Here is a 26,877-nt window from a genome sequence, read left to right as displayed (position 1 = left end):
GAGCCCACAGAGGACAGAAGAGGGCACCTGGCACTGGAGACACAAGTTGTGAGCCACAATGAGGGCGCAAAGACAGAAAGTGTTCTTCACTGCCGAGCTCTCTGCCTAGCCCTGGCTTGAACCTTCAGTACTTGTTATTTGTATGTTAGAGCAGTTCCACAATTCCTACATCCCATGTTCCTCTCCCCTATAAATGGAAACTCAAGACTCCTACATATGAGATGAAACCATGAAAGTAAAGCAGCAGGCAGTGTCTGGCACAGACACCAGTAACCTCCTCAGGTCATGTGGTTTCAACGACGGCAGGGAGACGGGGAGAAGAAAGGTCTCTGTCTTGATCCCTGGGTACTTGTGTGGCCGTAGGGGATTGTCCAGTTGCCTAACAGGACAAGGGAACTGCGAGTGACCACCGAAACCAGAAAGGTGTCCTCCCCAGATGAGAGAGCCACACGTGAGAGATCTTCTACCCTCAGAAAAGGGCACCATGACATTGAGGTCTCAATGTGGGGTATGGGAAGGACGAGCCTGAGCTTTGCTATCATGGGACTGATGTGACCCACTGTTGAGAGAAGCAGGCTCGGTGATCGACATCAAAGTGTCCCACACACCAGAACTCCAGAAACCGGTCCTGGAGTAAGGAGAGAATGTTCAGACAAGTTTTTCTTCAGTTGCTCTTAGCAGAAAGACTGACAGATGGCATCCTGCATCAGTCTCAACTGGAGCTCATAATAAACAAACAAACAAACAAATAAATAAGAGACATCAGATTTCAAAAGTAAGAAAGATGCTATATTCAAAATGTATGTGAGTCTGTTTTCTCCAGACTCTGGAACACTCCCATTCACTATAGGAAAACAAAAGTATCAAGAAAGATAGAGAAGACTTATCTGGGAAAAAGGATGCTGAGCTGACTCCCCAGACAAGTCCCCCAAACCCATGAAGGTTGAGGAAGGGATAAAACCATGCCCCTTGCCGCAGGCATCGGGAGAGAATGTTCCTCGTAGAGCCTTACACTGTACAGGTGTGTAAGGTCTACCCCTTAGGAAGTTAGATTGCCAGAAGCAGAATAATGGTGGCTAAGTCTCATTTAATACTTGGGAGTCCAGAATTTCCATCTATAAGTGGGAAGATAGAGAGACTTAAGAGTTAGAGATCTTGTTTAGATTCTACCTGTCCTTGTGTCTATCAACAAGTGACATGTGAGTGTGCCCATGCCACATGGGGCAGAGGCCTGGCTCTGGGGTTATCCTGGATCCTGACCTATGGGGACCGTCCTTCAGAAGTCAGAAATCAAGTGCCATTAACCTAGAGAAATAGATCATATTCTACTGACTGCAGAAAGCATTGCCGGGGATAGCTCAGGCTAGGGAGGAATGAACCCTCCCTTCTGGGATAGAGGGAGAGGTTCTGTGATGGAGTTTTCCAGAGAAATTGGGAAATTTCCCCAAGACAAGAAAGCAACTTGAAACATCTGGCAAGCTCAAAGAGCATGAAATCATTTTCTATTAGTTCCTGAGCAGGTAAGATCTGCCTCCACAGTACCCTCTCTCAATCCCCCAGTCCAGGCAACAGCCAAAGGTTCAGAAACTGCCAACAACATCGGGAAGAGGAGGCTCTCAAACGAGAAGCAGAGGAGTCGGCTTCCTTTTCCCATGGCAGAGTGATGAGAAGGGACACCACAGGGACTTCAGCTGCCCATGGCCTGGCGCTGGAGAATAACAGGAAAGATAAATCTTGGTTTTAAAGGACTAGGACTCAACATTGAGACCAATTAAGTTTAGAGCTAAAATCTAAATAAATGCATTCTTCTTCCTTTTTTCTCTCCCCCACCCCTCACAACCTTGAGACAGGGTTTTTCTTCCTTCAACTCACTTTGTAGACAAGACTGGCCTCAAATTCACAGAGATCTGCCTGTCTCTGCCTCACTAGTACTGGGATTAAAGGCATGTACCACCACCGTCCGGCAATAAATGCATTCTTTAAAATGTCAAAAAAGACAAAAAGGATACGAATTTCCATAGTACTTACTTACTTAAAAGGCAGATTGTGTAAGAAATAAGAAAACCTGACAGCCTCACATTAGAAATGAAATTGCCAACGGCACTAATAGAGCCCGGGAACTACCAGAAGAAAAGAACAATTTCCACCACACATAGGAAGCAGTCAAAAGGGCCCTCTGCAAGTATGGATTTAAAATAAGATCAATATAAGTTAAAGAATATTTGTTTGCTTTTGTGTTGTGCTGGGGTTCAAACCCACACCTGTGCATGCTAGAATAGCACCCTAACACTAAGTGAATAGTTCCAGCCTTTAGAATACTTTTAAATTTAAACAAAATGTGAAGTAAAAGGAGTGAAAGGACTTTCAAATATGCAAATTTAGGTCAAATGAAATATACTATATTCTGTAAGATGTGTGTGTGTGTGTGTGTGTGTGTGTGTGTGTTATACTGAGAATCAAATCCAAGACTTTGCACATGCTAGGAGACATTTCCTTTTTACTGGCAAGAATATATTAAAAAGATGATACAAAAAATCCACATATATACATTATTACTGTAATGTATTTTATATTTCCATAATCAAAGAAAAATCTAAAATGACAATAAAATGCCCAGCCATGTAGACCTCATATAAAAGACACTTAGTGTTCATAGAAAGATTGGAAGTAAAAATGTAACCCAAATTTATGATGTGCAAAGGGACCAGGGTGGCCACATTCATTTCAAATAGATGGAATCAAGGCAAGAAGCATTAAAAAGGATAATGTATACAGCTGAAATAGACAGACTACCGAGACAAAAAAAAAATGCCTATAAGCAGCATTGTATTTAGTATTGTTCTGGTCAAACTCGTGGGGAAGAGAGCAGAAGTAAAAGGAATAATTACAGGAAAAGAAAGGCCCAAATTATCATCATTAGTAAAGATATAATTATGGTCTTTTGAAGCCCAGAGAATCGAAAATTTCTTAAAATAATTGAATTTAGGAAAGAAGCCAGATAAAAGAAAATTATACCAAAAAGTTGCGTTCCTGTTTACCACCAATCGCCAATGAAAAGACACCATGAGAGGAAAAGATTCTGTTCCTGGTAGTTTCACAAGAACTCCTCGGACTGGATTTAATAAGTGTTCTTGACTCACACAGAGGGAAGTCTCTTTCCATCGGCACGTAGAATGACGTTTGTCCAGCAGGAAGAGACATGCTCTGTATGAGAAGACGAGGCATGGCAAGGTTCTCACATGCCAACTCCTCCTCACAGAATTTTCAGTTTTAATCTAATGTTGGTTTAAAACAAACAACTTAAAGGCTTTAAATGTAACCTACTTAATTATTGATCTGAAATGAAAAACGAGGCAAGAATGACCAAGGGAAGTCTAAAGGCGAGCAGCACCAAGGCTTTCAATTAGAGCGCCATGGTACCATCGAAGAAGCGCGAAACGGACAAAAAGTTAGCCTGTGGGTCATTGACACCACAGAAGGATTTTCTACAATCCATGGGAGCTAGTGCACACTTCTAGCAAATAGCTCTGCAGATTTGGCTGCAGAAAAAAATGTGCGATGATAAACTTACCTTAGGTGTTAAAGAGAAATGTAGGGAGAACGACCTTTAAAAGCGTAGCAGAAACTGGGCTGTGGGCGTCTCTCAGGGGTAGAGCACTTGCCTAGCACTTGTGAGCGCCTCCGTGCAATCCCCAGTACTGATAATAAGTGATTCATTAAGGTAGAGGAGAAAATTATGAGCGAGTGGGCATTTAGTCCATCAGCAAGAATGATCCGCACAGCCACAAAAGCAGCCAGAGGGCAAGCTTCACAGCTTCGCAGATAAGGTGACGCCACCAAACAAGCTCTGGGGCCTGTGGTTCTCATGTGTGTCTGTGTGTAAGAGAATGGCTATCAATAAAATCAGGTTGATTTTCTTCTTATTTCCCATGTTTTTAATGCTTTTTTCCCAGTGTGCACACTGCCCTCACATTTATTTATAAATGAACATGTTTTGTGATTTGTCAAAATAAAAAAAAAAATCCTGAGAAGTTCGTTTAGAAGGACATGACCTTCTAAAGATGGAACTGACCTAAAAACACAAATAAAGCCTTTGACACGGTTGAGGGAATAATTATAAAAAATCAATCAGAAAGAAAAAATAGCTAATATTTTTAATAAAGGTAAAAAGTCACTGGTAATGAAAGAGTCTTTTAACAAAGCAAACAAGAAAATATGTGTTAGCACAGTGGAATCCAGTTTTGCTCTGTCAGCCATAAGACAGCCATACAGAAATAGCAAGGCCACCACTATGAACAGGAGGCTGAGCTCCACTATTATTCCCAACCTGGCTGACCACAAGTTCTTTCTGTTGGTGGCTGTTTAGCAATGATATGCATATGGTTACCACATGCCAAGCTTTGTAGCAAACACTTTATAAGGGTTGTCTCATTTAACCCCCTCAGTTACTAAGAGTTAGGTTCCAACACCCTCATTTAACTTAAAGAAAATGAGACCTACAGTCCAGAGTCAGGTGGCTAATAACTATATATCTGAACCCAGGCAATCTGGGCACCAGCATTCATAACTACTAGCAACAGACAGGGAAACCTGACCTTTGCAAAGTTCCCTGGCTGATTTGACTGATCAATTAGGCAACACTCCATCTAAGTTTTATTTCCGTATCTCAACCATAAGATTCTGTAGTCTGTTTCATCATTTTCTGATCATTTATGGAATCACCAATTTCTTGGGTAAAGATGCTCCACTAGACTGGGTTTATTCAGAGAAATGCTAGTGGGAAAGTGTACAGTAATGCTGGAGGTCTTACCCAGAGTCGCCCTGGATCGCCGCATATTGGCATAAACCTGGGCTGCACACGCAGGACACTATTTCCCCAGTTTCCCAAACTGTAGACTACGGAACATTAGAGTAGTGTACTAAATATTTCATAAGAAGGCATCCACTTTGGGTCTTCATTTCAGCGTGAAGAAGTTAGAAGGAGGAGGGCAAGGAAAATGAAGACAGAGAGCTGGAGGAGCCTTTGGGAACCCCTCCCCTCGGGGACCCAGACCTCTGTCCCAAGGTCTCAAAAGCACAGGTGATACACCCTACTGCAGATATGAAATGGGACTAGGCTGTCTTGCCTCTCAGTGCCGTGGGGGCTTACAGAGCTGATGCCTTGATGTCAAGGAGGAATAAAGGAACATTGGAGAAAGGCAATTTACAAAGGGTCAACCCATAAACAATGCTGAAGAGGGAGGGGCTAAGGTGTAGGGATGTGGCCGAGTCCACTCTTACCATACACAAGGCTTCAGGTTCAATACTCAGTGCATATGCATGCTTACACTCACGCATACACATTCCCTATATATACATATATACACATTGACTGTAAGTGGAAGACAGCATGTAAACAGCCCCAATCCCTTCCTCATGGTGTAGAGCTACAGAAGAAACAAAGATGGAAACTACATGCTAATTTTACATGCCTAAGCTGCTGGTTGAAGCACTTCCAGGCATACCCCACAAGCCTGAGGTTGAAGCCTCAATAGTGCAGTAACTCCTCTGAATAGACATTAGCATGAGTACCTCCTGGAACTGCTTTCCCATGAGCCAGCTAAGGACGCCAATGCGTAACTCCAAACTCTACCTTGTACGTGGTTTTACTCCTCCTGTCCGTGAGATCCAGCTGGATGGCAATATAATCGACGTTGGGAGAAGGGGGGCGTGTGTGTTGGTAGCGAAGCCCCATCATCAGGAACTCCTCACAACTCGCTCTCAGACTCCCCACTTCCTGCAGTCCCAGGGCACAGCTTCCACCTGGACACTTCAGCTCTGGAATGCACAGCACCGCATTGAGACAATCACCTGAACACAGTGACTATACCAACCCCAAAGCCATCCTCCTGCCTTAGATGTAGCTTCACTCACTGCCCCAGGACTACTAAACACACATGTTTCTTCATGACTAGACTGTCGTTGTTCTGAGAGGTCATAAATTCTTTTACAAGAGAAAAAGGATGTTGACCAGTTGTCTCATCTGACTTTGCCCACCAAGAAATAGGCTGAGGGAAAAAAAAATTAAAGAGTGGTTTTGTGGTATTTGAATATCTCTGACAAATATGCCCATGGCTCACTGTGAATTTCACAGCCCAGCCAGTATTTCCTTCTACATTATACAACCTCATGTGGACTGTCTGTCTGCCCACAGAAATCCCTCCTCCCCGGCCCTGGTTGGTCTTAGCAAACTCCCCTTAACCCTTCTCTGGCTCCTTGAACCATCCCGTTTTTGAACCCATAACTGTCTTTAAGAGTCTGTCTCTCCCCGTTGTATTTTCACTCTTGCTTGGGGAATGGTACTCAGGGACTCTTCTTTCCATAATATAGGAAACAGATACTCTACTTCTTACCCAGTGCTTGTGGAACACAATGACATGACTGACGCTCAACTTTAGCTGTGAGCTTCTGTCCAAAATCCCAGGTAATACTATGCCTGCCTCTGGGTCTTCCCACAGTTTCTAGAAAACTCTATGCAGATAGAAAGTGTTCTCACTGTATGACTAACACAAGGAACACTGAAAAAACACAGTAACTAAATGAATTCCACAAGGGAATTCAGTTCAATCATCATCCTGGATTTCAATCCTGGCTGCTGCCTACAGTCTCCACTAGAACATAGCCCAGCAACACTGAGCAAAGAACAAGCCACTCTCGCCACTGCTGCCGTTGCTATAATCGTAGCTGGAAAGTCATGGGCACTATAAGGTACCAGACCCGTGCTAAGCAAACTATGTCCTTACTCCATCTTTACACAGCTCTACAGAGAGCTGTTCTCTTTTCCCATCTAACGGAGGCTAAAACCCATTGATAACTAAATCAATAAAGGAAAATACAGACAGCAAGCCCAGGTATTTCTGATTCTGTCTCCAAATTCACAGCCTTAACTAACCTACATTTTTCTTTTGTTGTTTGAATGTGTTTTAAGTTATATTTTAATTTTATTTATTTGGGAGAAATCAGTTTTCTCCCTCCACCACACAGTCCTGATGATTAAATTCAGGGCAGCAGGCTTGGAGGCCAGGGCTCCCTTCTACAAAACCATCCCACTGGTGTGTGTGTGTGTGTGTGTGTGTGTGTGTGTGTGCCTGTGTTCCCAAAAGAATTGGTGCCATAGTTTGTGTTTGGAGATCAGAGGATGATTTGGAGGTGTAGACTCTCTCCTAACACTACGTGGGTTACAGGCATTGAACTCAGATCAAGGTGGTGACAAGGACCTTTACCTACTGAGCCGTCTCACTAGCCCTAACTTACATTTTCAACAAGTTAAAAACCTATATTTGTTAAGCACACCTCTTCATCATAGCACAGGATGAGCATTTACAGCCATTTTGGTCAGTTTTAGTAACCTTAACTATGAAGAGGTACATACGGGTCTCCGAAAAAAAGCTGTGCGGCTGATCTCCACGAGGTCCCTCCGGCTTATGATTCAGCGTAACCAGCTTGCCATGGGCTGGCAGATGAGTCCCCACTGGGTCCAGTCTGATGGTGCAGTCCAAGTTGGCTTTCCTATCATAGTCAAACTGGAGCAGGTTCTTATCAATGGCTTGGGACAATCCGTAGAATTCAGTCACCTCCAGCATACTGCTGCTCAGGCGGATGATGTTACAGTCTGGTTCCACAAGATGGACTCGCAAGAGGAAGGTTTCCATGAAGGTGTCTGTTTCAGTAAATCTGGAGAGAGAACAGGGTAAAGGGCTTATTCGTCGGTGCTTAGATTCTTCTGAGACTTACACACTCATCTTAAAGATGGCTCTCCACGAGCAGGGTCTGGTGATGTACGCCACCAATCCCAGATGAGGTACTTCCGCCCAGAGTGTCTACCCACAGTCTAAAAGGTAACACTAGGGGTCCTGACAGTACACGTATCGTATCTCACCGTGCCCCTTCCATTCAGACTCAGACAATGAGGCCTTTCAGGAAATCTGGACTTTTTTTTAAATAAAACTCACTGGTCAGTTTTACTAGCAGTTTGAGGACAGCCTGGGATGAAGACTGCATTTGAGGCTAGCCCACACAATTTAGTGAGAACCTATTTCAAAGACAATCAAGGCGAAACCAAATTAAGAACAAAAATTGTCCGTCACAAAACAGGCGGAGTTTGGTTCCATGTTTTCCCCGACTTTGGGCCTCGGTTTCCAAGGCTCCATCTCTACCTTTGCGCCCACGCTTTTTCTTGCCGCTTTCCTCCTTAACTGGTTTCCACCCTGCTCTCAGACTCACCAAACATCCTAGTATCTATGGCCGCTGAGACCTCAGGGTCCCTCTCCTAGCACGTGCGTAATAGAAGAGATTAAGGGCTATATAGTTTATGGATGGAGCTTCAGTTTAGGAGTCAAGAAGTGTTGCATGTCAAGAACTTTTGTTCTTTGGAAATGCCACTGAACGGATGGGTCTTTAAGTCCAATTTGGGTGTTCAGCTCAGCACTTGCCGTGTAAACTAAATGAGTAATTGTTTCGGTCTCAGCGATTCTGTTCTGGGACATTTGCAGAGGCAACTGGAGATGGACTGTCACGCTGCAGAAGAGAGAAAGGTCAGGAATGATATGCGCCCTGACAGTGCAGCTCTGAACTAACGTGTCTGTAATTTGGCCCAAGTGTTTTAATAAGGCCTTCATCTCAACTGGATAGGTACCTGCAGTACACATTGTCCATCCCCTTTCACCAATGAGGAAACAAAGGCAGAGAGAAGGCAAAAAGCTTGACAAAGAGGCTGAAGAGGAGACTCCAGCAGAATCAACTGCTGCTCCCTGGTCCCTTGCCTCCAGCCCTTCTGAGAGAGCTCTACTTCAAAGATCCTCAAGACCAAGGCATGGCAGCTCCTCCAACCCTCCTGGCACGAGCCCTTTCCAAACCTTCCCTGGCAAGCTGTTTGAAGTTGGTTTGGTCTGACTCTGAAGTTCGGAAAGACCGAACACCCCTTTGTATTGCTGTCGTGGCTTCCTAGGGAAGCCTTGGTGTCATTTCCTGTCTTGAGCACAGCATTTTGTTTGTGACTTTCTTTTGGTGGTTGCAACTCTATAGTGGCTCCCTGATTGCGCCTCCCCCAGCTTTCGGCAGCCACTAATCTACTTTCTGGCTCTATAGACCACCTATTAAAATATTTCATATAAATGGAACCATATAATACTTGTTCATTTGTGGCTGGCTGCTTTCACCTGGATAATGTTCTTAGGGTTGATTCATGTTGTACAAATCAGGACTTAACTAGTTTTGTGGCTAATATTCTATTGTGAGGTTATACCATTTATCAGTTCAATTCCTTCAACCTTTTAGCTATTATGAATAAGGCTTTACTATTAACATTTCATATAAGCTTTTGTAATCATGGGTTTTCTCTTGTGTACATAGGTTGGAGGTGTTTTACAGGATTATATGGTCATGCCATGGTCAGTCAAATGGGTCCAAAATAAACTACCTCTTACTCCCTTTAAGGAACATTTAATTTCATCATTGATTTTAAACAGTTATTAGTTAATGTTTAGAAATGGAAGATACTGCACTTTGTATAACTAAGCAACTGGCAATCAAACAGAAGGGCTTCATTCAATTTTATAATAAATGTCTATCCGATTCTCATAAGGAACTTGTATTTGTAGTTTTCACCACAACAATAGATTAAACTACCAAAGTTAAGTAATGGGCTGGAGAAATAGGAATTTCTGCTTAAGACTGGAAGGAAACAAGCAGTCTGTAGAAAGCCACAAGGAAGAAGAGACAAATGCATTGAAGATTGGCTGCAATTGTTCCCCACTCACTCAGCTTTCCAGTTTCTGTTGATTGCTTTCTTACTGGATTCTAACAATTCCGTTGTGATAAATATAGTTGTAGAAAATGCCCAGGAAGTACAGGATATGACTTACAGGCAAAAATAAAATAAGATAAATAATAAGATGGCTTTCTGTGCCACTTACCTATACAGTCTAAGCTTCACAGTATCTTCATCAAGAATTGGGCATCCATTGTGAGCATACTGCACTTCGTTGGGAAGGAAATGGCAATCAAAGACCTAGTCCACATGAAGAAGAAAACGTCTGAGGAAACCAACGAGAAGCTTTATTTCTCCAGCCCTGTAGTACGGCCTGAAGAGCTGTGTTCTGGCTCGTTGTTTGGACACACACTAGCAACCAGCTTGGGAAGCTGACAAGGGAAGGGGCATCATGAGCTCAAACTCAGCTTGGGCTCCACAGTGAATCCAAGACCAGTGTCAGTGAGAAACCAACCAACAAAGGAAACAGAGCTCCTTGAAGAGAATAGGAGGTAACTTATTCTGGAGCCATTCTGAGTAGCCATGGCCTGAGAATGCAGATTTGGGTTATCTTAAATCCCGTGTTCTAATGGAGAAGCATTTTCCTAGTTTTACAGAACAAAAAGATAACATAACAAAGAGGTGGTTATAGGAGGACGAGAAGGATTTTGTTTTGCTTTGTTTGCCTCAGATGTTATTTGATCTTATCTGATGACAGTTTAGCTTTGGGGTCGGAAGAAGCCAGTGGTCTGCTCAGTTAATAGATTTTGAAAGGTTGTTATCTGTTAGTCTCAGGACATTAGTTCTCACATGAGGCTGGGCAAGGAATCGCTATTTAGTCTCTGGACCAGCAATATCCCAACCTCTCAACATCGCTGAAGTTTTAATCAGTCAATCAATCTTATCAACCAGTCTTTGCAGACGCGACTTCTTTCCAAAAGTCCTGTTCACACCAGCCTGGGACACAAGGCTAGTAAAAAAAAAAAAAAAAAAAAAAAAAAAAAGATATAAGGGAAGGGGTTGGGGGAAGGGAAAGGGAGAGGGTGAGAGAGAGTGCCTATGTTCTTTTGGTGGTGTGGGTGCAGGCATCTTTTTACCAGCAACCCCTTCTTCCCTACCCCTATAGCCATGCACCGTTGTATTTCTAATTGTGTCTTGTTTCGTTGATGTCTAAATTATGATAATGCAAACAGGTGAAACAAACAAACTAGTGGAAGTCACTTCTCTAAACCACTCTGTGTCTATGAACTATAATGCTTTGTAAATGTCTGCTATTCATCAAAAAGAATATTTATCCCCTTCAGGAACTTAGGGCAATTGAATTCAAGAGGTCTTTCTGTGTGTCTAGACAACACATTTGCCCACCCACAGACACGCTGCTCTGTGTGGCTTTTGTTCTTTCTTTTACAGCTAAAGTCTTTATGTTCAAAGGTGGAGACACTGGCTGTGTTCACCGCTGTGTTGATGAGAGCCAAACAGGACCTACAGTTGCTTCTCACACTCCTGCAAATGACAGCTTTGATAGTAATGGCCGAAAAAAACAAATGGCTGATGAGAAACAAAAATAATTTACTCTTCTTCAAGAAAGTTGTAATTAAACCACATCACCTCATTCATGATCATTAAGAAATGACTATTTTATATTAGGACCTGGCTTTTTTGTTTTATTTTAAGACTTCTGCCCAAGTCACAGTCTTGCCCTGCCCTGACGAAGGTGGCAAAGTCCTGAGAAACATCCTGTGCGCATCCACACATCACTGTGCGACATTCGTGGCACCTTTTACAGCCTCAAACATTTCCAGACAACATAACCCACCCTGGGAAGACATTCTCACTAGTCGGAATGAGTTCCTAGTCCTCTTTTGAATTGACAACCAGGAAGAAGATAAAGAGAAGCCCTTCCCATATCATTGACAAATAGCCATGGTAATAAAGAGACAATCTGCTTTGTTAAAAGAAACATCTGTTCCGTGTTTCCTAATATGTTTTCCTTTTATAAAAGGCGACAACCATGATTGACCATAAATTTACTAACTAAAACAAAGGAGAGCTAAATCCTTTTCTAATTACTGTCTAGCTTTGTTTTTTCCACTTCAACTGCTTTTCAATTACAATTTATAATTAAATTGTCACACATTCCTGACTCATTACTCACTTTAATGACAGTGAAGTGCTTCAAACTAGAGATGTTTTCTTAATGCTGTATTTCAGATTCAAATCCAGCAAGCTCAGCACTAAACCAAGGTGATGATTTTCCACCCAGAAAACGTTTTCCTCTGGTCTAGGTGTGGAGAGCTGGGGGTGGAGAAGCCTTGCCCTGGAATCTGAGAGCCATTGATCTGTCTAACTGGCTATCCAGGAGGTAATGGAGACAGAAGGCACTAGCATGAACCCACGCAAGTGGCTTTCCAAACGTGCAAGGGGAATGAACCTGTTGGTTCTAAGACAAACTTCAGTAATGAAATGAAACATTAATTGAACAGATGTTGAACAAAACATTTCTGTGCAAATCCCACAAAACTCTTCATTACGCAGCAGGGTGTTGTTAATACAACGGTCTTGCTAGGGATGCATTCACATAAGCCTAGCTCGCAGCTTCCTCGTAAGTTCTATTAAGAAGTAATGTTTGTTTAGCTCTGTGTGTGTGTGTGAGTGTGTGTGTCTGTGTGTGTGTGTGTGTGCGCGCGCGTGCGCACATGCATACGAGCGCATGTGTGTACATATGCACTTATGCACTCAGGCCACGCTTAATTCAAAAATTCATACTAAGTAAATCCCCGGGGCAGGGTTGAACCACTCTGGATTTAAAAGAAGCATAAATTTTCCTCAAACGAGACTTTACCTGGGAATCTTATCTTTCCTGAAATTATCAGAATTTAAAATTAGATTTTAAAAAAATGGAGAGAAACAATGTTTCTATAAACATATCTATGACACATATGATATGCCAAGCAACGAAGCTTGGCGTTCTAATGGGCTACCGTGAAATAAAGTTTAGAATGTAGAGATCACATCACATGTCCACTTGAGATGCTGCAAATTCATTTGCTGTGTCGTATTTACTCCTAGAAAAACACGCATGCACATCCAGTACCAGATGGGGCCTTTTTCAAATAATCAGCAGACACTGGATGACAAGGGCACTTGAAGGTATTCTTGAACAGTCAAGAATCTCCTAATCTAGTTGAATATTTTGTTGTCTCTGATGTACATATCCTCCTGATAACTAGATTTTTGTCTTAAAATCAGAGACAGTTTGACACACAGATGACCTGAAGGTCTTACTCTGTGAAACTCAGAGTCACATGATAAAAAGGTCATCACGATTTCCCTTGTCATTATGGGGTCTGAGTATGACCTTAAAAATGTCTCAAAATTAACAGGATCCAACTAAGAAATCAGTCTAGAAATCTCGCTATCTTCTCTAAAGACGCTTCACTTGCAATGAGTGACAGAATTGGGGGCCCAGAATAACCCTGGAAGGGTGGTCACAGCACACCCTCCAAGTGACTGCTCACTACTGTCTGACTCTCAATATCTCTCTTTCTCTTTTAATCTCTCTGTTTTCAATCTCTCTAGCTCAATCTTCCTCTTTCCCCCCTCTTTCTCCCCTCTCCCCTAAAATAAGAGACCAGAAACCTATAATTTCCTTATGCTCTCTTTTTCCCCTGCAGGTTTACTAGCTACTTTCTAGGGCCAAGCACCTGGTAAGACCTGGAAATTCTCTGCGATGAGAGGGGACACTAGGAAGGTTTACTGGTAACTGTGCATTGTTAAGAAAAGGTGTGCACACATCTGCATGAGTTAAACCCTTGTTTCCTGCAATATGCTAGTATAATTCAGGTTAGAACACATCAGTGGCAGGCTCATTATATGAATCCAGTCGAGAATATTCAAAACCAGGGCAGGCGTGATAACTCAGAGGGTAAAGGCATATCCACTGAACCCGATGGCCTGCTCATTCTCCATTTCAAGGAGAGAACCGACGCCTGAAAGTTGTTCTTCTCCCCCCACAAGTGTGTTGTGGCATGCCCATGTCTACACACACAAATAAATATAACCTTCAAAGCAGTCAAAAATACGTTCCACCTCTTTGAGAAAAAAGAAAGGATCCCATGCCTATGCCTTTTAATTCCTTGGTTTCAAAGATGATACAATACTCATAATGATGGCTTAAGAGACCCTTTAACTATGCCTCCGACTTCCCACACTTTGTTCTCTCTTTCTCTCTCTCTCTCTCTCTCTCTCTCTCTCTCTCTCTCACACACACACACACACACACACATTCTGAACAGAAGTGGAATGTGACCTACCTGTGGCGTGAGTTTCCCAACCCTCTGGGTTATCGGTTCATTCATCACTACCTCCACTCTACAGGCATCCTTCTCTTTGGGGATGGCAAACTTCAGATGATCTCCAGACAGGAAGGCAGAGCCGCCCTTCATCACCCGCAGGCCCCGGTTGATGCTGACGAAGGTGGAGTTGGCCAGGTCCAGGTGCAGCAGAAGCAGCGAGAGCAGTAAGAACAGCAGGACTTTGGGCCCAGTACAACCTGAAGAGTTCATGATGCTGGGGCCAGTTCTGTCTGCAGGTGCAATCTGCTCAACAAAGCAGGACTCCTGTACTTCCTTCCAGAGTGTCAGCTAGCAGTCCAGGGGGCGAGACCAGGGTTCCCGATAGCATGCCCCAAGATCTTACCATGCCCCTTCCATTCAGACTCAGACAAGGAGGCCTTTCAGGCAATCTGGGCTTTTTAATAAAACTCGCTGATCACTCCTGACAACGCGGGCAAGATTAATGTGCCTCCCAAGTGCTTTTCTAATCCTGCAAACAGGAGAAGAGGTTGGAGGAAAAGGAGAGAGACCGCAGGTTCATGCAGCTAGTTAAAGAGCTGTTCCCAACAAAGGGATCTTTCAGCAGGCCTATAATTTCAGCTAAATTAAAAGCAAATAAACTAACTTGACCTTCAGGCCCACCCGAAAGACAAGGCAGCCATTTCATTTACTCTGCTCGTAGCTGCTGCTTCCGGATGCAGTGGACCTCGTGGGATGTCAATTGTGTGGTCTAACAGGATTCCTCTGCCTCATTGCTAGAGCACAGCAGCACATGCGGTGCGTTCTTGGCTTTCAGTTCCCTATTTGTTAGACGAGGACCACTCGACTTTGTGCCGGAAATCCGAGAGTACTCTTTGTACATTCTTTGAGAACATGGGTAATTCAAAATCAATAGAACCCAGCTAAGAAGCATGACTAACAATTGGTCCAATGAACTTAGGTGGGCAGTGAGGCCACCTAAGAGACTCTTCAGGGGAAACCGGTGAAAATGATTATTTTCTAAGCAAGCATTCAAGCTATTGCTTATACACTAATGGGACCTTGGAGAAACAGCGGCGTAGCTCAGAGTACACAGCTAATGGCACTGTATGGACATGCATTTACGTCATCATCTCTAAGGCTAATTCTGTCACCACAAACTCGATCTGCTCAGATGGAGTTGTTTTTTCATTCCACAACCTCGTGATTATTTTTTTCCGTTCTTTAAGAACTGAAAAGACTTGAAAATAAATGTACTTCCACATATCCTGAATTCCAGAACACATTCAGATGACTAGTGCTAGTTGACTGTCCTACGGAGAAGTCTCACACCAAGCAGGTATATAGCATGTGGTAGAGAGCTTGCCTTAGAAACCCACATCTTCATAACTGCAATCTTTTCCTGCAGAGGAACTGTAGAATAAATAAGTGAAAAGGGAAATGCGTATCAGCGGATTGTACCCCAAAATCCGGTGGCGCTCCTTTTAGGCACATCGCTCCCTGCCCCACCTACTCTGCGCACCCCCTCACGCCCTGCAAGGCTCCTACCCAGTAGCTCAAGAAGCACACAGCTAGCAGCAAGAAGGCCATGATGAGCACCTCAAGGAAGCAAAACTAAGGATGGCCAAGACGTTTAGGTCTTGACAGCAAAAACCTCACCATAAAAACTGAGAACACTGAAAAGTCGTTTTCCTCTACTCTGTGAGAGAAGTCTGAAGAAAGCACAGCCAAGGGTAGGAAACTCAGCCTGACGACAACTTTGCAGACGGTGCCTAGTTGCGCATGAGGAGTGGAGGGGGATGTTTGTGCTCAGCAAAGAAGGGTAGGAGATTCACAGGGGCTGAGGGGAAGCATGGGCAATAATGCCTCCTGTGTCCGGGGTTATGGAAAATCAGAATGCAAGTCCCACCATCATCGTGGGACAGGACTCACTGAGACAGTGAGCGCCCGCTGAGCACGAACGTTTCTCCAAACAGCAGCTTTTTTCTTTCCTTTTTTATTTTTATTTATTTATTTATTTATTTATTTATTTATTTTGGTTTTTCGAGACAGGGTTTCCCTGTAGTTTCTAGAGCCTGTCCTGGAACTAGCTCTTGTAGACCAGGCTGGCCTCGAACTCAGAGATCCGCCTGCCTCTGCCTCCCGAGTGCTGGGATTAAAGGCGTGCGCCACCACCGCCCGGCCTCTTTCCTTTTTTAAAGCACGGTGTTTCTCATTACCTTACCACAAACATTTTAAATGAGATGGTTTCAAGGCATTGGTTTCATTAGATCAAGTCTTTGATTGATAAAGAAATGTGTCTGTCCTGATTTTACAAATGCCTTGTAGGGTCCACCTTTAATATATTAGAGGGAAATTTGTCCCGTGTCTTTATCTGAAACCTTTCATAGATGGCATCTGTCCTGTGTCACCTGAGGGCGTATAAATCTTTACAGATCGGCCTGTTTTGAATGATGTCAGCCCGAAAATAAAGCTGTTCGCAGACTCCCACTGACCAGGCTGTCCACACTCAAGCTATATCGGCTTATTTGTGTAAAAATGCAAATTTGGTTGTGGAATTTTTCACAACAAAGTCAAATCATTTTACCCTTTCTACTTGTCACCTAAGACCACACAGAGAAGCAAGCCATTCGGGGAGAGGAGCGAGGGATAAAGGAGAAAAGTGCTTTCTGAGATTTGGGCTAGCGGAATCAACACGCCAGGGCTGCAAGGGCTCCCTCTCCCCGCACTCCTGCCCAGCCCCCTCCATTGCCTGGCTCCACAACTCCGCTTTTTTTTTTAAACCACACTTACTTACTTGTATATATGTGGGTACGTGTACAGGTGTGTAGTCAGAGGACGCCCTATGGGACTTGGTTCTGCCCTTCCACCATGTACTTCCCTGGGTCAAACTCAATTCTCAGGCTTGCCTTTGGGCACTAGGGTCCATTCCTTGGACCGGTTTGTGTCATTCCTCAATCCCCAGGGCTATTTCTTGGAACTAGATACCATTTGCATGTAGTGACCCCCCCCCCCAAGCCCTTACCTTCAGAGTCTTATGTTTTTCTACTTGCCATCAGCCCCCCCTTAGGTGTATCAAGTGTTTCCTTCCCTAAGTGTCGGATGAAATTCCTGGTTGCCTCCTTTCTGGCTAAGTTAGCAGCAACTCCAACTTTTTGGCTGCTTCCTTTTTTGTCTCTTAATATCCCTGCAAAACCCTATTGGTTCCTGTTTGCTGTTCATGCTAGGCAGGTCCCGAGGCATGTGTGATAATTCTAGCTTTCTTAAATCTGAAAGACCTTTCCCCCCAGGGACAGAAGAACCTGCGACATTCTCAGCTGACAGGATTAGGTGAAAGTGATCCGTGACTGATCACATGACCTGGTACTGCATTTTAGGACACAGGTCTTAGCTGCAGCATCAGACTCCATGCTGACCTGGGAGCAGCAAGCCTGTGTGAGCTCTCTTGATACAGGGAAGTAAATTCTGCCGGCGACCAGAATCAGTGTCAAAGTGGATTCGTCCTAAGTCATTCTCTCCATTCTATTGGAGCCCAGTGAGCTGAAACCATAGCAGCTACCAGAAACTGTGAAACTTAACTTGTAAAGTTGCTGTAGACTTTTGCTGACTGTAGTGGACCAAGTCAGGCATCAGAAAAGGTAGAGCTCTGTGATTTCAAAGATAGCCTGGTCTACAAAGTGAGACATCGTTTCAAATAAAAGGGAAAGAACTACCATCATGAAAAACACTGTCAATCAATCAATCCAGATGCCAGCCTGCCAGGCTGGAGTCATATGGGAAAGGGGATTCTCAATTGAGAAAAGGCCTCCATCAGATTGACCTCTGAAGCAAGTCTCTCTGGCATTTTCAGGATTAATGATGGATGTGGGAGGGCCCAGCTCCTCACGGGGGATCCTCCTCACTGCAATCCCTGGGCAGGTGGTCCTGAGTTGTATAAGAAAGCAGACTGAGCACGGCAGAGGGAATAAGACAGTATGCCGCACTCCTCTATGGCCTGCGCATTAGTTCCTGCCTCCAGGATCCTGCCTTGACTTCCTGCTCTGACTACCCTGGATGGTAGACTGCAGACTGTAAAATGAAAGAAACCCTCTCCTCCCCAAGTTGCTTCTGATTAGGATGTTGTATCTGTGATAGAAACCCTAACTAACTAAGACACCAAGTCAGCCCAACTGCTAAAAGTTATCAGAAAAGGGCAGATAAACTTGGGAGTCAACAACTTACCTTTGACACTGGGATTTCTAGCTCAGGAAAAGGCCATTTTCTGAGGCCTTTGGGGAAGTAGCTTCAGCAGCCAACCAGCCTTTCCCAGTCATCACCTTATGTAAACACGAGGAACTGTAAATCTCTCCATCCTGTGATCCCTAAACAAATTGGGACTCTCTCCCACAGAGATCAAAGCAGCCTTCAATAGAGTGGCAAGACCCCAGACAAAGCAAATGCTCATCGCCAAGGGAATGACTGGACAGAGTCAACCTGCTCAGACCAGGGGCTGCGATGTGGCCATATACTGCAACTGCAATTGGGGGTGCACTTCTTGGCTCGGAATCATTTCCACAAAACGCTGTAAATTAGATCAAAAGCAGAGGAGAATGTTTTGTTTCCATTTGGTGAAACAATAAAAGCTGCACCTCTGTGTGTTCATATATGTATATAAGAAAGAAAACTTTCTAAGGAGCTGCATTAGTTTGCTGTCTATTGTGGCAATAAACACCACGACCAAAATCAGCTTGGTGATCGGGGGACAGGGAGTATTTGACTTATATGTCTCAATCAGTCTATCATCAGAGGAAGCCAAGGCAGGAACTGACACAGAGGAATGCTGCTCACTGGCTTGCTCTCCCTGGCTTGCCCAGTTTGCTTTCATATACCACTCAGGACCACTTGTCGAAGGGTGTTACTGACTTCACAGGGCTCAGCCTCCCACATCAATTGGAAATCTAGAAAATGAACCCACAGACTTGCATATAAGCCAATGTTATGGAGGCAATTTCTCATTTGAAGTTCCCTCAGCACTGGGGTGTTGCCACAGCTCATCGATTCACACTTGATAGCTTTATATTTTGGTTAGCAATGTCTTAAGAAGACAGGCAACATAAATCAAAGTTTTATTTTATGTCCACAACTTTAGAAAACCAAATAAACTCATCTTTGATATAGCTTAAGATATTATAGCAAATACTGCTTTCATTTCTCTTATAACTTACTATCCATAAAAGCCAGAGTACATTTCCATTTTTCCCTTACAATCTTAAAGCAGAATGCATAATAAGAAACTGAATAACAAATTTCAAAATCAAGCAGAGGCTAAACAATTGAAAGGGGTATAAGAGTAACAATTTACAGATTCAACAACAAATAAAATGTATCCTTCAATCAACAGGATCTGTGAAGTGGTTGCAGAATCAGGAACCATAGATATGCACAGATGCTTTTGTGTTTTATTTGTTTTAATTAACTTCTGTAGGGAAACACTCTGCTGTTTTTAGTTTTTCTTCTACTTCAAGACATGGCAAAGTGGAGAAGGAAAAAGACAGAAACAGGACAAGAAGAAAAACAGAAAAATAACAAAGACTCTCAAGCAGTAAGATATCATGGATGATGAAGGTCTATTATCTCATCAGACAAGATGGTGTTGATTGTCTTGTCTCTGATTGTCTCTGGGTCTGAATGCAGTCAATATTGCTGACAAACACTGGACTAGAAACCTAACACATCTTGAGAATTTCATTTTCTTGGTCTCAACATAGGACCAAGTCAGCTCCTCAGAATCCACCTGTCAGCACCTTTTTAGGTCACTGTTATGGGTTCCCATGGGTCAAGAATTACTACGGTTAGTGGGTTAAACCACTCGGGGGAGCTTAGAGCATGGCTCTGAGCCCCATCAGATTTAACTTTGCTTTTGCAAAAAAAAAAAAAAAAAAAAAAAGCAAATCCTGACTGTTGGCATACAAAAGAGTTCCACAATAGCTCAGAATGGAGTATAATGGTAAACTACAGATTCACAAAATTGCTTACATATTATTTCCAATGGCTGATTTACAAAATATTGGCACAGGGTGGGACTATTTAGCATTTCCTGTGGGAGGACCCTTCATTGATCTCTTTTAGTAGGCTGAGAATTGTTATTATAAGTAGCACTGTGAAGGCAAGTTTTTCTCTGTAAATCAGTAACTATAAGAGCCATCCTTTAGGCAATAGGGAAGTCAAAGGAATTCCAGACTATAGAGGGCCCATTGTATGAATCACCTTATTAACAGCTCTTAGAGCTGTCACCATTCTCCATTTTCCAGATTTCTTTTAACAACAAATACAGGAGAATTCCAAAGGCTGATTGATTCTTCAATATGCTGAGCATCTAGTTGCTCCTGTACCAGCTGTTCTAAAGCCTGCAGTTTCTCTCTTTTTAAAGGCCATTGTTTAACCCATATAGGTTTCTTACTTAACCATTTTAAAGTTAGGGCTGTTGGTACCTCTGAAAACTTGCTAGTTGTTTTGTGTTTTTGTACAGCCTGAATGGTTAGTAACTATTTTTCACACCCACCAGCTTGCTTTCAACGGTCAGCTGTTCTGCAGTATTTCAAACCTCTCATGGCTCGCCTGCAAATCAGTTCTGCTTTTCCTGACCATTTCCCACCATCGCTTGTCCTTCGTGTGAAAATCATGTATTCTAAATATTCCTTTACAAGCTGATCCAAATGTGTGAAAATGTTCTGAAAGCATAAAATCACCCTGTGTTGGACTCTTACAAAAATCCACAAAGGTTTCCATATAGAAACTTTCTCCTGAACTGTCCTGAACAGAAGCAAGCAATTTAATATCATTTCACTGATAAAAGAGACCTGGATGCTTGTATTTCTTCCCTGGTTGTGGGCTGAGCCCTGAGAGCAGGTGATATCTGCATTGATGTAAGCTTTTCTAGGTACAGTGAGATCAGTGGATTCCCAAGTCCCCCTCATAGAAATGGAAATTCCCAGTGATGCTGGGATGATAGCAGTGATGTTCCTGTATGAGAACCTCACTCACTGCCCCTCATCTCTGGTTTTATAGTGGTAGCTACATAAAACATGGCAGTCAATTGCCCTTCCCTGCCTGGGCCAGCACAGTCACCAATCACCTGTCCCATGGCCTCGTTAATTTGGCTTGTGCTTTGCATAATTTGTCTTTAGTTCACTATTCTCAGCAGCATGCCAAATAGTTATTACCCCTTGACTGAAGAAGACTGCTAGTTCTTTTTATCCTCCGTGTGGATGAGGCCACATGGCTTACAGCTCTATCTGTCTATGGGGAACTTACCTATCATCTCTCTACCCCTATCAGCTACATCTGTCTGTTATCTTTCTATCTATTTGCTTAGTTTGGTGTAGAGTCTCATGACGCTGCAGAGCCTGTCCTCAAACACACAGCAAACACTGCCTCACCTTCCCAATTACTGCGATTAGGACCATGTGCCACCATTTGCCACCATGCCTGTCTCTGACTCACAGTTAAGTTATTACAAGCTCCCTAAGAACCCCTAAGAAAGAAAATAAACCAATAATAGAATTTTGTGTAAAAAATAGGCAGCTCACGATCAACTCATCCCACCCACCCAAACATACAGAGGCCGTTAGAGCCTTGGCGAGAACGGGAAGGAAGTCAACACAACTTTTTTACTCTTTTCCACATTAAAACCTTTCAAGTTCCAATTAGAGTAAACTTCAAAGCTGCCTTGGGGTTTTTATGATGTGTTTTTTAAATGACCATATATTTCTCAAAGTAATCTATATAAATCAAATTTTAAAGTTGTATAAACCTACAGCTGAATATAATTGTCCATGTCACAAATGAATTGAATTCAAATCACATGTGGCATGAATTGGCCACCAAGGGCATTGAAACGTAAATTAGGAAGAGTCCTGAGGACGAACAGGCCATCTGGTCAGTAGACAAAGTCCTTTTCTGTGTGTAGCTGAGGAAATAAAGGTTTAGCAGGCCTTTGCCAGGGACTTTGGATCCTCTGTCCCCTTTCCCCTGAGGTAGGAAAGTGTAATTGCCCCTTGTTACAAGCCATCAGGAGCTAGCATCCAAAATCTCTGAAAGTCTAAAGGTCATAGCTGCAGCTGCAGCAGCAGCAGCAGCAGCAGCGGCGGGAGTAGCAGCTGCTCTGTGGAAGAAGTGTTCAACTGAGGGATGTTTCTTCCTTCATCCTGGGGACCTCATTGCCCTCCTTCCCACCCAGCCTTGAGCCGCATTCTAAAAAGACAACAGGAAGTTGGCTCTAAAGCTCCTATGGAGCCTCATCTGCTGCAGAAGCCCCAGGGGTAGAAAAGCCCTACAGTCTCACCAAACAAGGGATTTGCTAAGTGATTTTCTCAGAGAGACAAGAATAATGAGGAAAGAAAGAGCCTGAATATTCTAAGGGATTTTTTTCCCTTTAAAGATTGTTTTTGTATGCCAATGTACATATGTGTGTGCTTTCGCTAACAGTATATTCTTATGTTGATTTCTAAGATCCTTAAATGATATGTTTTTACTTTAAAAATTTTTTATGGAGAAAGCAATGTTAAGGAATGTACCAGCCTGTATTTTATTCATGTAAGAGTCTGCAATTATGAAAGGGTTTGTTGGCTTCAAGGCCTTTAAACCTTGCTTACAGTGTAAGGGGTCAGATTGTATACTAGGATGGGGGTAGGCAAGCCCCTTTGTTAATTAGCGCTCTTAAAGTGACAGCCAGTTCTTCGGCATCACTGCCTCCAGTGAAACTGGCTGAGCACAGTCACCCATTGCAGTTTGGAACCTTAGCAGAGATCATTAAAGGTTTTAATGCTGTAGATAAAAGACCCTGGGTCTTATGAAGCAAACCCGGAGGAGTAAAAAGGTTTAGCACAATGTGAATCAGTGTAACAAAGAAACCAAGTGCCAGAGTCCTTATTGGGCAAAACCGGGCTCTACTAGCAAGTACAAGATCAGAATGATGATGGCATTGGATAAGTTACCTACTCTGTTTCTCAAATACATAAAATTCACTACCTACTTCCTAAAACAATGCATGGAGAGCATTCTGCACAACTCCAGTTTTTTTTTTTTTTTTTTTTTTTTTTTTTGAGACAGGGTTTCTCTGCAGCTTTTTTAGAGCCTGTCCTGGAACTAGCTCTTGTAGACCAGGCTGGCCTCGAACTCACAGAGATCCGCCTGCCTCTGCCTCCCGAGTGCTGGGATTAAAGGCGTGCGCCACCACCGCCCGGCTCAACTCCAGTTTTAAAGTGTGTGTGTGTGTGTGTGTGTGTGTGTGTGTGTGTGTGTGTGTGTGTGTGTGTTTAACTGCTTAGTACGTGCTAGGCTTATTGTGATTATAAGGTCACTTTTTAAAGTCATAGTTTATAAAAATCAGAATAATAATAGAGACTATTTTATAGGCATGTTAGGGAAAATAAATGAAAAGATACATATAAGCAATATAGCTGAGCCACTTTAAAGGCCTCGAAACCAAAGAGTCATTTTGTAATTGCAGATGCTTAAATGAATAAAATACAGGTTGGTTCATTCAATAGCACTGTTCCCTCTATAAAATGTTTAAGTAAATTAATTAAGAACACCGAATATATAATTTGAGGATCTTAGAAATCAGCTTGCCCATATATTTCATTTTATGTATCAATTTATTTGCCTCCTCTGAAAACAGGTTTCTGTTTTAAATATAAAACATATGCTCATTCATTAGCGATGTAAAGAGACGTGCGGAAAAGATAAAAATACACTCCTTAACATCCACAGAAAATACTCAGGTTTCTTTGGTGACTTGTGTGTGTGTGTGTGTGTGTATGCGTGTGCGCACGTGTGCATGTGGGGGAGAGGCGTGTGTGTGTATGCATACAGTTTTATCCTTAACTGGAGCCATGCTCTATAGAGATGCTATCATTCTTTTCCATCAGCATGGCGTTCTATCACAAGCATTTTCCTTAGTGTTGAGCATGTCTTGCTGTCTTACTTTTCACCTGTGCCCTGGGTGGCCATGTCGCTCCTGTGTTCACTCTACGGCTCCATTCACAGTTCCTGGGACAGACACCTAGAAACTCAGTCTGATAAAAAGCACTGGCTCCTGGCTTGCCTCCACAGGGTAACTCTAACTAGGATACAAAACAAGTCATTTCTGCCTTCCCTTTGTATTTCTCTTTTACTTTGGTCAGACCCTGTTTGACTTGACATTAAGTATGTACTGATTCTAGGAGTGTCTGCCTGGTAGGACCTAAACAACCCCATCTGCATTGTTGTGTGCTGTGGGATAATGCTCTTATACTCTGTAAAAGTTTGTCACTCATATTGGTTGAATAAAACACTGATTGCCAATAGCCAGGCAGGAAGTATAGGTAGGGTGACCAGACTAGGAGAATTCTGGGAAAAGGAAAGGTGGAGAGACAGTCACCAGCCAACTGCAGAGGAAGCAAGATGAGAATGCCTTACTGAGAAAAGGTACCAAGCTATGTGGCTAAACATAGACAAGAATTATGGGTAAATTTAAGCTGTAAGAGCTAGTTAGTAATAAGCCTGAGCAATAGGTCAAACAGTTTATAGTTACTATAAGCTTCCGTGTGTTTATTTGGGATTGAATGGCTGTGGGACTGGGCAGGACAGAAACATCAGTCTTCGGGTGTGTACTCACTCTAAGAGTGTCTGCCTAGAAGCTGGTGGGACCTAACCGTCTCTTCTGCCTTCAAGGCTGAAGACACAGAGCTGTCAGTCTCTTAACACTGCAGTCAGAATAAAACCTGGAAGGTCAGGCTAACCACCCCCATCCATGATAGCCGGGCTGTGCCCTGAGTAGAAGTAGTCATTTGTAGGAGTGACTGTATCACACCATATTGCATAACCAGATGTGAGACAATAGTCAAGATGACCTCATCTTGACCAGGACTGCCTGATTATTCATACCTCTTGACCTTGCCCCAGCTGTTCTTCTGTTTAAACCTAAGTTCATGTTAGCACCTCATAGACAAACTCAGGGTCATAGAACTCCTTTATTTGTTCCAATTTCCAAGGTATTGATTAAATCTCCCTTCCCTGCTTTCCACTGATAATCATTCCTTCAGTAATAGGATGGTAATATGACAGTAATAGGTAGGTAATAGGTGTAATAGGAGGGGTGGCTATGCCTGGTTCATTGGGGCCACCCGAGCCAGGCTTCAGCCTAAAACTCTGTCTACATTGCTAGTTACTCTAACAAAAAGACAATGAAAATCCCTTAATTATAAATTAGTCCCTTTCTCTAAGGTTTTTCCTCTTAATGGATTCTAAGGGTGTAATTGTATGGACAACAGCTGTGAACTTATTGAGACAATTATGCCCATGCTTTCTGCAAAGACAACTAGCAGACAGCGTCCCCAGCCCTTTTCATGGTGGCAATGCCATGCCTTTTCTGCCACTGTCTACTCCAGCAGATACCCTCCCCAGCCCTTCTCAGAGTAGCAGGTACCATCTGCCTTTCTCGTGCTCTGTCACCAGTGTTTTCTCTCCTGGTGGTCCCCTCACCCTACAGAAGAACAGCAGTGGCACTTAGGAGGCTCCCCCAGCACACGGCTACCAATCTCAGGCTGAGAACTCTGACACTCCCAGCCAGTGCTCTCCCCATCACCCTCTGCAGTTTCCACATAACAAGTGCCAGTCCAGAAATGTTCCTTTCTTCATAGCCCAATCCCACCCTCTGCTCAACCCAGGGAAACGGGGAAGCACTCAACTCTGAATGGTGACAATGGAGCCTTCCTCCCCTCAACCTCCCCCCCACCCCGCTGCCAGGAGGCTATGCTTGAAGATAAATATAAGAATCTATGAGTAGATGCTATGTCAAAACAAACAGTGTAGATGAGAGGCAAATAAGAAACAAGAGTTAACCCGGCTTCCTGAGGGATGGAGGCTTCATGAGAGAAGATGTACTATCAGGTCCTTGATACTATAAAATGGAATCTGTTATACTATACTGGTGTAAGAGCGAATTGCTCCAACAATTCCCCCAAACCCACCAGAATACATTTAAAGCAGTTTCTACTTCACTGGAAGGAGATTGCTCACCTATGCAGGCAACTGTCCAGCACTTCTTCAGCTGCACTGTGCAACCTGCAGCATCCTACTTGCATGCCATCAGTGATAACACTCAGACCCACAGATGTCACCACAGACACCTTCCAAAGAGACCTGGTATAAAGGTGGGCTTCTGGTAATTGAGGAAACTTGTTCATGAATGGCAGAAACTGTGATGTGGTTTGGTCCCTAGTTACAGTATGATAAACACGACATGAAAATGGTTGGATCTGGGATGTATGTCACAGCAAGGAACTCACAGCTTTCTGTAAGTGCAATCAACAGCCTATGGCTAGGCTGGTCATCGGCCCTACAGGAAAAATCCCTGCAGTTTTGCTAATGGATATGATATGCCTGTCAAGTTGCCTTCTAAGCACTGTGTATGGCCATGGACTAGCACTGCTGTGGGCTTTGCTCAGCTCCTTTTTGCCGGTCAGTGGTAACTGTAGAAATGCAACTGATCACATACGTGGAATAAGTAACCGCTCAATGCTCAGACATAAGTGGGACATTCCTATCACTTCTCTCAAACCTCACAGAATGGAACAGGGTGGAAAGAGTGGAAGAGGCTGAGGAAGGATGGCGTGGCCTCAGACATCGACTTCCAGGCTCAAGCTCATGACAGCTGTGATTACTGGCCCAACATGGAAGTGGGAGGAATTCCAGGGTCCATTCTTCCTTGAGGATTTATGGGTATCAATGATTGATGGTGTAAGGAGAGACATT

The 26,877-nt window shown here is 43.3% G+C and overlaps 1 protein-coding gene across 1 annotated transcript in view; it reads right to left on the bottom strand.

Moving 5' to 3' along the window:
• The window catches only part of Frem1 (FRAS1 related extracellular matrix 1), a 115,152-nt gene extending 100,800 nt beyond the window's left edge, over positions 1–14,352 (bottom strand). The window contains exons 1-5 of the mRNA XM_042055309.1: positions 14,101–14,352; positions 9,954–10,048; positions 7,389–7,713; positions 6,422–6,437; positions 5,633–5,817 (exon numbers count right to left, since the gene is read on the bottom strand). Of these exons, the coding sequence (XP_041911243.1) occupies positions 5,633–5,817; positions 6,422–6,437; positions 7,389–7,713; positions 9,954–10,048; positions 14,101–14,352 (873 nt within the window). The remainder of the gene's footprint in view (positions 1–5,632; positions 5,818–6,421; positions 6,438–7,388; positions 7,714–9,953; positions 10,049–14,100) is intronic.
• Between the last annotated feature and the right edge of the window lie 12,525 nt (positions 14,353–26,877).

Source organism: Arvicola amphibius, chromosome 6, assembly GCF_903992535.2.
Source record: "Arvicola amphibius chromosome 6, mArvAmp1.2, whole genome shotgun sequence".
NCBI classification, from domain to species: domain Eukaryota; kingdom Metazoa; phylum Chordata; class Mammalia; order Rodentia; family Cricetidae; genus Arvicola; species Arvicola amphibius.
Note: the sequence above shows the minus strand (reverse complement) of the source record. Positions and strands in the feature narration are given on the sequence as shown.